Raw genomic sequence first — 11248 nt, 5'->3', positions numbered from 1 at the left:
TTGTAGTTGCAGTTTGCATGGGAATATTCTTGAGCATGCACGAGCTATTTACTGCACTACTACTTAGTCTATGATATTCATATATAAAATAGGAGGATTGTCCAGTGTACCCCAAAAAGAGGCACACCAGTGCATCCCCTTGATGTTTTTGACTCAAGAAGTATTTTCAGCGAATATTTTTTTATGACCGTGTACATTGTAGTTATTTAGACCATCCAGCAAATTTTTAGAAAATTCCAAATAATTTATAGTGTCAAAAATAAGATTCAAAACGTTACATTCCACGTGCATAAAAAAAAAATCACGCGTGCAACAAACTATTTGGGCTTTGTTTTCTATACTGTAAATTATTCAGAATTTCCCAAAAATTTGCAAGATGTTCTAAATTACTACAATATACATGCCCATAAAAAAAATTTGCGTCGACTTCCCAAGCTAAAAAACAAGAAGGGGGTGCACCGGGGCAGAGAACTACCCTATATTACATTTCTTCTTAGTAAAGTAATTGATGTGCAGGGACTTTAGGGATACTTCCTTATGCAATCATATATATCTTGATTTTCTCAAATTTTTGGAAGAGTCACCTGATGAAAAATAAAATATAATATTGTAAACTTTTCATTTTTCAAATACATGTCAATTTCTAAATATAGCTAGTGTCTCTCATTGGTTGGAAACAACATTAATTATGGCAAACTAAAATAACTAAATTCGAAATTAATGTAGAAAAAAAAATATTTTCCTGTTGGTGACTTGCTATACTAAGTCATTATATCGTTATATCACCATAATTGTTAGTACTCATTTATGAGTAGTAACCATTGAGACAAGATTTATTTTTAGAAATATTAATCAACAACTATAAATATGTACCATATACTGATCTTAATCCAATAATTCATATTAAAGTAAATATCTATGAGTAGTATATATATATATATATATATATATATAGAATTGTACATATATAGAAAAAGTCGAATATTTTGCTTTATTTTGCCCTACCTTTCTTCTTTAGATTAAGAAAATAGAGGGTAAAAATTATTAGCTTTAGTAAGTGTTGTCACTTATTATACTAAAACAATATCTTTATATATATATATACCCGCCCCTGCCATTATTCATATAAATATATTTATATAGATATATATTATAGTTTTGTACTTAGTTATTATTGGCTCATCTAATCACTTGCTTCCACTGAATATATATTTAATTATTTATGTTAAGCATATTGTTTATCTACCTTAACATTTGTCACGTAATGTGCAACATTATTTCATGTACTGAGTCTATAAACGCCGTATAGAAGTTATGTACCATTTACGAGCACCCTCTTTTGCTTTTTTTTTTTGTTATTTAGTAATAAGCTATTGGTGTAGTACGTAACGTTCTCATGATCAAATAAAATTAACACCAAAAAGTCCAGTAAGTCCTAAGAGAACAAATTATTACACAATTACGATCTAATTTTACAACTTTAGTTGAGTGATGATGAAGAATATAGGTTTTCTTTCAACGTTTTATATATTCACACTAGCACTAGTGCTGATAAAAATGAGAGGATATTATTCGTCGGAATGCCGCGTCGGAAAGCCGGGCTTAAGTTAGAATGGGCCGATAAGTGGAGACCAGGGCCCACCAATTGGCGAACCAGGTTAGGCCCGCAAATGGCATCAGCAACGATAATTGTGAACCTGATTTCTCACCCAAGCACAATCCTCTACCCTTCTGCCACGTGTTACCCACATTGACGTAACTCTTGATAAACAGAGCTAGTTTTGGAATATTCAAGTTGATCCAGATGTGGCCTATAAATAATGGACCTTCTCCCATTTTTTTTACTTAGGAAACACATCAAAGGAAAACTTGCAAGTGTTGTCCTCTACTCTCTAACCTTTATTCTTCTTATTCTTTTTTTTTTCCACTTTGATTAAATTTTTATTCATAGGGAATAATTAATTAACAAAAATGGAAGGGAAAACTGGATGCTTTAGTAATTTCTTTCAAATGACTAAGCCATACATAGCTATGATCTCTCTTCAGTTCGGCTATGCTGGGATGAACATAATTACCAAAGTGTCCCTCAACAGGGGAATGAGCCACTACGTCCTTGTTGTCTACAGGCACGCCTTTGCCACGGCCGCTATTGCTCCTTTCGCACTAGTTCTCGAGAGGTAAAAAAACTAAGCATTTATGCTAGTTTATACAACATATATTTACCATCACATTCGTTGCTTAATTTTGGCTGAAATTTCAATTTTGAAGGAAACCCACCTTTTTGTTTATGCAGAAAAGTAAGACCCAAGATCACTTTTCCAATTTTTATCCAGCTTTTCGTTCTGGGCCTTCTTGGGTAAGCACAAGAAATCTTAAAGAAGCTTCATCGATCACCACACGTAGTGAATTTTTCCTCATGTTAATTTGTTTCCCATTACAACAGGCCTGTGATTGATCAGAACTTCTACTATGCTGGGCTAAAGTTCACATCTCCTACGTTCTCCTGTGCCATGAGCAACATGCTCCCAGCAATGACATTTGTCATGGCTGTTCTCTGCCGGTAACATCAGCAATTCTAACAAGCCACAACTCCTCTCTCATTTCGTTGGTTTTTAAATATTAATATTAATATATATATATTTTTTGTTGTGTTGTCTTATAATAAAAAAGGATGGAGAAGTTAGACATGAAAAAAGTGAGATGCCAAGCAAAATTAGTGGGAACAATAGTGACGGTAGCAGGAGCAATGTTGATGACATTGTACAAAGGACAAGTAATTAATTTCTTCTGGGTTGACCAAACTCACAACCTCAATTCGTCTGCTACTGATGCTGCCGCCGCTGCCTCCGCTGACAAGGACTGGCTTAAGGGCTCCATTCTTCTCATTATAGCCACCCTTGCCTGGGCTTCCTTCTTTATCCTTCAGGCTGTGACACTAAGGAAATATACTGCTCAACTGTCACTCACTGCAATTGTGTGCTTCTTGGGGACCCTGCAATCTATTGCTGTCACCTTTGTTATGGAACAAAAGCCTTCTGCTTGGTCTATTGGTTGGGACATGAATCTCCTTGCTGCTGCCTATGCTGTAAGTCTCTCACTTGATCTATACATACATGTATGTATATATATTTATATTTTATATATATATGTGTGATATTTGTAATATGACTTATAATTATATGTATATGCAGGGTATAGTATCATCGGGCATAGCATACTATGTTCAAGGGATAGTGATGCAGAAAAGAGGCCCTGTTTTTGTCACTGCATTTAGCCCTCTGATGATGATCATTGTCGCTATCATGGGATCTTTCATCCTTGCGGAAAACATTTACCTCGGAGGGTAATTTTCCTAAAGTTTCAATCTTTTCAAATATAAAAAAAATAAAAAGACATAAATTCCTTCGGAATAATTTAATGTAAACACCAAAAAAAGTGCTTCTATAAACTTTTTTTTCTCTTTTTATTTATTTCCTAAAGAAATATCTCATATTTTTTTAATTCACACTTACCAAATTATCCTTATTACTACATTATAAATGAATTCAACCCTCTGTAAATAATTATTGTTTAAAGATATTCAAAATAATTGACACTATCAATTTAAAAAAATTACGAACAAAAAAATAAATAAATCATTATTTTTAAATTTATTATAAATAATTTAAAATTAGATATTATCATATTAAAATAAAAATAATTTGTATAATTACAATATTAAGTTTATATACTTGAAAAACTTATAATGTTTAAAAAAATTATTTTATAGTTAAAAATTGATAAATTAATATATCATATATTTTGGACATGTTAACTAATTAATTTTCATCCTTTAATATTTAATGAAAATATTTATGTTGATTTATTAAAATAATATATTTAAGAATAAATAAAAAGAATCATGACAGAAAAAAAAAGTAGAGGATGAATAACCTCACTCATATAAAAAAAACAAAAACTTAATAAATTATTATTTATCAAATTTACCCTCTCGTTTGTGATATGCAGTATTCTTGGTGCTGTTCTTATTGTGATGGGGTTGTACTCTGTTCTCTGGGGCAAATACAAGGAGTACAAGGAGAAGGAAGAAGAGATAATTGTAGAAATTGTTAAAGGAAACACCTGTGGGCATCAACATGATCCCGATCATCATCATAGTGTTAATATTTTCCGAATTGAAACTGTGAGAGAAGATGTCATTGAAGGAGCAAACGACAACGACGACATTGAAATGCAAAAGAATAGAACTAATACCGAAAATGACAATGCCTTAGCTCCTGCTGCAAACATTTGTGTGCCACTTCCCCAGCCCACAGTAATAGCTTTACCAATACAAGACCCAAAAATTTAAAGATTACTTCAAAGACAATAAACTAATAATAGAAAGTTGCAAGTTTGGCCATCAAAGTGAAGGAAAGGGAAAGTAGAGGAGGGCAAGCCTTTTAATTTTTTCCCTCTATATTCTTGTCTTCTTTTTTATTTTTTTTGTGCTTTTTAACTTTATGTTTTTTCTTTTGTGTGTGGAGAGTATGTATTATTGTACTTGTTAGCCTAATCTAAGTTTATATTTTGAGAATACAATGAAAAGCAAAAAGGTTAATTAAACTATTTTTTTTTCTTTAGATTAGTGTTTTACTTATTAATTATACTATATACCACATATACACTGTTCATGTCCAAAAATTGTTCTTGTTAGACTTTAACGAACTAGTGAAGGAGTAGAACTCTCTATCTCTTATTCAATTCAAGTGATTATTTGCACAGTACATATTTTTACAAAATATGATACAAAATTTAGCCTATGTTTTGCATGGAAAAAAAGAGGAAGGAGAGAAAGTTTAGAAGAGAAAAAAGGAATGAAAAAAAAATGAGATGTTTGGTTGGGAAGAAAGTGAGTGGGGCCCAAATTACATTACTACATAGAAGGAAAAACAAAGAAATGGTGATCATATATGGCTAGAGTAGACGAAACGGGGCACCGGTAGGCGAGGTATCCAATGGTTGAAAATTTGCAACCGCCAAGTAATAGCTGGGGTATCTCCAATGCAAGTGTAGAGTCCAAGAACTTTACTTGGCTAGTTAGATAGTAGTAGTAATAGTAATAGCTAGTAGTAGTTGTAATATATTTATTACTGTGGATTTTGGTTCAAGCCGGGACTTAGTTGGACACTCGTAGCAACACTTGTAGATTTAAAAAGTTTAACCTATAGTTTAAGAATATTAATTATAACATAAGGTTTGATTAATATAGCTGATTATGAAGATGATATTTATTACACTATAAGGTTTAGATAGACCCAATAAGATAATGACACTTGTCATGTGCATGTTTATTGAGAAATTAATAATTTTTGAGGAATAGTTTATTAAGAGTAATATTTGAAAATCCCAGAGTCTGCCAGCAGCTTTGAAATCGTTATAGGACTCAGTCAAAGCTATTTACTCAATTCAAATTTGGTTGAAAAAGTGCAATTTTGTAGAGTCCAAGAACTTTACTTAGCTAGTGATACGAACCACGCCAACAAGTGTGACGAAACCCGACACCAAATATGGAACAGCCTCCAAGAACACACGAGATTGAAATGGAACCGCGACCCAATGCTTAGCCAAGCACGAACCTTGGTATGAGGAAGACACCACAAACGGGGATGGAATCCGTTTGATAAGTCAGGATGAACGCCACAAGGAATCTCCTTGATAAGTTCAAAAGTTTCTTCAAGAACTCAAGAAGAAATAAACTCACAATTTCATTCAACATAATCTGGTTTTTCCAAATGTTTTCAAGGCCTTATATAGCCGAAAATTACATCAATACAAGCTCATTTGTCTTCCTAAAAACCGAAATATTAAAGACAAGCCTTTTGTCTTCCTAATGAAAACTGAAATTTAAAGACAACCCTTTGTCTTCCTAATAAAAACTGAAAATTAAAGACAAAAGGACTATTGGACTCACACAAGTCAAATGTTTGACTTATCACAAAATAAACAAAGACTAAATAAAAAACGTGATTAAAAATAAAAAGAATCATTACAGGAAGCTAAATATTGATCAAGCTCCTAAACTGGTGTCCTCATCATTCCTCCCCTCTTGACTTGGATAAACTGGAACTTGACTTGGATTTTTAGTCTTGGTGTCCTCATCATTCCCCCCCTCTTGAGAAAGATTTGACCTCAAATCGTCACCTGCATCAAAAGGACTCAAATCATAAACATTAAAAGTAGCACTAACAGTATACTCACCTGGTAAATCGAGTCTGTAGGCATTGTCATTGATCCTTTCTAGCACTTGAAACGGCCCATCTCCTCGAGGTAGCAATTTGGAACGTCTTTGTGCTGGGAATCGCTCTTTCCTCATGTGTAACCATACCCAATCACCGGGATCAAAAACTTGCTTGTTAGCATCAAGTTGGTTAGTGTTTAAAAGAGCCTCCTTAACCTCACTTTTTTTTGCATAAAAATTATTTTGTTTTCTCTCTAATTTTCCCTCATTGATCGAACTCTTCTCTTTCTTTTCTCTCTCACTTGATTCGACCCTTTTCTCTCTTTGTCTCTTTTTTTTCTCACTCTCATTCATCTTTTCACTCTCCTTCTTTTGCTCACTCAATTTTTTTTTATCACTCAATTTTTGCAACCGCACTTGGTCTTCATATACTTGCTTTGGCGTCAATGGAGCTAGAGTGATTGTTCGTTGACAGAACGTGAATGAGTACTTGTTGGTGAAGCCATCATGCTGGACTCGCCGATCAAATAGCCAAGGCCTTCCTAGAAGGAGGTGTCCAGCTTGCATGGGAACCACATCGCACAATACCTCATCCTCATACTTGCCAATTCGAAATGATACCAGCACCTGTTTTGTAACCCTCACTTCACCACTATCATTCAACCACTGCAACTTGTATGGACAAGGATGTTTAAGCGTTGGGAGCCCCAGCTTCTCAACCATGGAAGAACTAGCAACGTTAGTACAACTACCTCCATCAATAATCACACTACATACCTTGTCTTTCACATGACAACGAGTGTGAAAGATGTTCTCCCGCTGCACCTCTTCTTCCTCTTCTTTTGCTTGCAAATTCAAGACTCGTCGTGTGACTAGTGCAAGCATCTCACCAGATTCTGCCCCAAACTCCTCATCATCGATAGAAACATCTTCCAATGGTGGCATGTCAGCAAGATCTTCATCTTCAGAATCGAGCTCGCCACTTTCTCGAATCACCATAACTCTCTTGTTTGGACATTGGCTAGCTATGTGTCCTCGCCCCTGACATTTGAAACACTTTATCTCACTAGAACGGGACGAAGTAGGGGGCTGTTTTACCTTGAGGGGTCGTGGCTGGTTTTGGTGTAAAGGATGAAGTAGGTTGGTCTTCTTCCTTCTTTGGATAGTTCGACTGCCAAGGTGTTGCACTTGAATGGTGTGGGCTCGGTCTTGGCTTTGAACTTGTACTACCCCTCTTGAGCTGCCTCTCAACTTTGATTTCCATATGCACCAAATCTTCCAATTCCACATAATGGTGTAGCTCAATTGGATTTGCAATCTCTCGGTTCAAACCATTCAAAAACCTTGCCATGGTTGCCTCCCGATCCTCTTCAACATTGGCTCTAATCATAGCCATCTCCATCTCCTTGTAATACTCATCAACACTCTTGGAACCTTGATGAAGGCCCTGCAACTTAAGGTATAGATCTCGATAATAATGAGGTGGTACAAACCGTCGCCTCATCACCCTCTTCATGGCCTCCCATGTTGTGTCAATAGGGCGATCTCCACTCCGCCTCCTGTTGATGCACAACTGATCCCACCAAACAATAGCATAATCAGTAAACTCAATGGCAGCAAGTTTTACCTTCTTCATGTCGGAGTAATTGTGACAATCAAAAACTAGCTCCATCCTCTTCTCCCACTCAAGGTATGCTTCAGGATCACTCTTCCCCTGAAATGCTGGGATTCTCATTTTGATATTCCCCATATAATTATCTACCTGGTTCCTATCTTCTCTATTCCCACCATACCTCCTATGGTTACCCGTAGACATCCTATCAAACTCATCATCAGAAACTACCCCTTCTAAATCCCCTTCATTCTCATCCTCCCTTTGGTGTACCCTACCCCTCCTTGGTCTCCGTTGTGTTCCCTCTTCTACCCTATCCAACCGCTCATGTATTTGCTCACACTCCTCCCTCAACATCCTCCTCATCTCCCCCATTAAAGCTTCAATTTGTAGATTTGGAATTGTAGGTGGTGGAGCGTCATTGCCTGCATTTCTTTCTGTATTTTGTGACATGATGGAGAATCTGCAAAACAATAAGGTTAGACAATTATAGAAAGGACCTCACTGCACTCCCTCACGTGTTTCACTCAAAGAAAATGGTCACTCAAGTACACTCGTGTTTGCACTCAATGATGGCTTTTACCCTCAAATAAGCTCACACCTCTGCCTTTTTCCACTCTATTTTCTTCTTTAAGCTCTTTGAAAACTAATGAAACGGTGATATGGAGGTTCAAGCAGCCAATTCTACCAAACAAATCAAACGAAAACCGATGAAAAAGTGGCGAAAAATGGTGATTTTTGGAACACTTGTGTGGGGTTTTGGCAAAAGGGCCTCTAGACTATGGGGAACAAGAATAGAACAAAAAAATTTTTTTTTTTTTTTTGGTCTCGGATCCTCTTGGTTTTCTTTTCTTCTTCTTTCTTTCTGTCTTTCTATTTTTTTTTTCTAATATAGAAACACGAATTGAAAGAAAAACACAAAGTAAAGGATAGGCCAAACCAGATGATCCTAAGCTCTGATACCAACTGATACGAACCACGCCAACAAGTGTGACGAAACCCGACACCAAATATGGAACAGCCACCAAGAACACACGAGATTTAAATGGAACCGCGACCCAATGCTTAGCCAAGCACGAACCTTGGTATGAGGAAGACACCACAAACGGGGATGGAATCCGTTTGATAAGTCAGGATGAACGCCACAAGGAATCTCCTTGATAAGTTCAAAAGTTTCTTCAAGAACTCAAGAAGAAATAAACTCACAATTTCATTCAACATAATCTGGTTTTTCCAAATGTTTTCAAGGCCTTATATAGCCGAAAATTACATCAATACAAGCTCATTTGTCTTCCTAAAAACCGAAATATTAAAGACAAGCATTTTGTCTTCCTAATGAAAACTGAAATTTAAAGACAACCCTTTGTCTTCCTAATAAAAACTGAAAATTAAAGACAAAAGGACTATTGGACTCACACAAGTCAAATGTTTGACTTATCACAAAATAAACAAAGACTAAATAAAAAACGTGATTAAAAATAAAAAGACTCATTACAGGAAGCTAAATATTGATCAAGCTCCTAAACTGGTGTCCTCATCATTCCTCCCCTCTTGACTTGGATAAACTGGAACTTGACTTGGATTTTTAGTCTTGGTGTCCTCATCAGCTAGTTAGATAGTAGTAGTAATAGTAATAGTTATGAATTTTAAGAATATTAATTATAACATAAGGTTTGATTAATATTACTGGTTATTAATAAGATAATTATTATAACCTAAGGTTTAGATAGAGCCAATAGGATTATGACACTTGTCATATGCATGGTTATTAAGGAATTATTATTTCAATGACTTAGTCTTCACCAGAACATGTTAGGAGCATGACATTTGTCATAGTTTTATTTATTTGTAGATTAGGTTAGATAATTAAATAGATTTTTCGTAACTTTAGGGTACTGTAACTTCCGACCTATTTTTGACCCAGTTATGTTATGAATTTCGAAAAATAGTATTTCTAAAAAGTTGTAGATAATTGAATTAGCTTTCTAACGGTATAAAGAGATTCTAAATCGGAGTTCTATAGCTTCAGATATGTTGATTTTACTTCAGGTAAGTTTAGAGTTACGAGATTTAGGGAGTTAGAAGTTAGCATTCTATTTCTTTTTATTATTATTTTTGTTTTAAAAATCAAGCTTTGACTCCTTAAATCTCTCTGAATAATTTGACCAATTCCTAAGCCTTTGGCTGAAGTATATTCAAATATTTTCAATTAAATTCATTATTTTTATTCAAAGCCAAAAATAAGATTTTTATTCCTAGAACTCTATAAATAGGACCTAGCACCAAGCCTTTTCATTCATTCTTCAAGCATTGATCAGAGCCTTCCATGTGCTAGTGAGACTATAGGGTGATAAACACTTGGATTGGGGTTATAAGCTTAATCATTATAAGCTTAATAAACACTTGGGAAGTAAAGTTATAGTGTATTTCGGTTTCGAGGTATAGTTCGGTCATAGAAGCATTCAAGGTATTCCTTATTCTAGTTCCTTTCTGTATTGTTCTTATAGTTTTTCTACTCAAATCCTAACTCGTATTCTCTATTCTTGGTTAGGCATCTAAGATCTTGAACGTAAGATTCTTCTCGGTAAGTATATTCTCGGTGGTTTTTAGTTCATTCATCTCTTTCTTTTAGAATACTCACCTCTATATTAATGGTTTTTAGGAGTGTTCCAAAATCCCGACTTTGTTCTCATCATCCCGGTATATTGGTAAGGAAAATAGGATAGGATTTATGTTATATGATTTATATGTTATGATAAATGTTATCTTATGATTATGTGTTATGTTATATGCTATAATATGTATAATTGTAGACTTGGGCATATGACCCGTACAACTAACAAGCCCCAATAAATTATGGGCATATGACTTGCTTAGCTAGCAAGCCCCACTAATCTAATGGGCATATGACTTGTTTAGTTTATGGGACCCCAAGTAATAATGGCCATTATAGTATGTATGTGACATATGTGTTATGATATGTTTTATGTTACATTATGAAATTTATGTATATGGTTTATGTGTTAGATTTTCCTTGCTGGGCATTAGGCTCACTCCTTTTATGTTTATATGTGCAGGAAAATAGCTTTGATGGCGGGAAGGGTTCTTGTTGGGCATGTGTATTGAGGCGGAATGGAATCGAAGGGCCGAGAGTTCGATTCGAGGATGAAGTTTCTTTACTTATGGTTTTATGTGTATTTTTCCGCACTTTATTATGTAATCCCTTTTAATTATAATTATGTTATGTTTTGATTTTAAAACAATGGGATCCCATATCCTACTTTAAATTTTATGTAAGTTTAACATTTATTTTTACAAGTTTTTAATAAAGTTATGATCATTTTACTTGTAAGTTTTATTAAGGATTAGTGTCTATGGATAGTTTTCGTTAATGGTCCAAAGTCTAGAGTAGTTGG

At 34.8% G+C, this 11248-nt stretch overlaps 1 protein-coding gene across 1 annotated transcript; it reads left to right on the top strand.

The window, feature by feature from the left end:
* Positions 1 to 1853: 1853 nt before the first annotated feature.
* On the top strand, positions 1854 to 4608 carry LOC133823236 (WAT1-related protein At5g07050-like). The gene is made up of 6 exons (XM_062255897.1): positions 1854 to 2177; positions 2294 to 2356; positions 2444 to 2560; positions 2671 to 3085; positions 3192 to 3343; positions 4009 to 4608. Exons 1-6 carry the CDS (start codon positions 1972 to 1974, stop codon positions 4349 to 4351), a joined length of 1296 nt encoding a protein of 431 aa, XP_062111881.1. The 5' UTR covers positions 1854 to 1971; the 3' UTR covers positions 4352 to 4608.
* Positions 4609 to 11248: the final 6640 nt, after the last annotated feature.

The sequence above is a fragment of the Humulus lupulus genome, chromosome 3 (genome assembly GCF_963169125.1).
Source record: "Humulus lupulus chromosome 3, drHumLupu1.1, whole genome shotgun sequence".
NCBI classification, from domain to species: Eukaryota; Viridiplantae; Streptophyta; class Magnoliopsida; order Rosales; family Cannabaceae; genus Humulus; species Humulus lupulus.
This window is presented reverse-complemented; position numbering and strand designations above follow the sequence as displayed.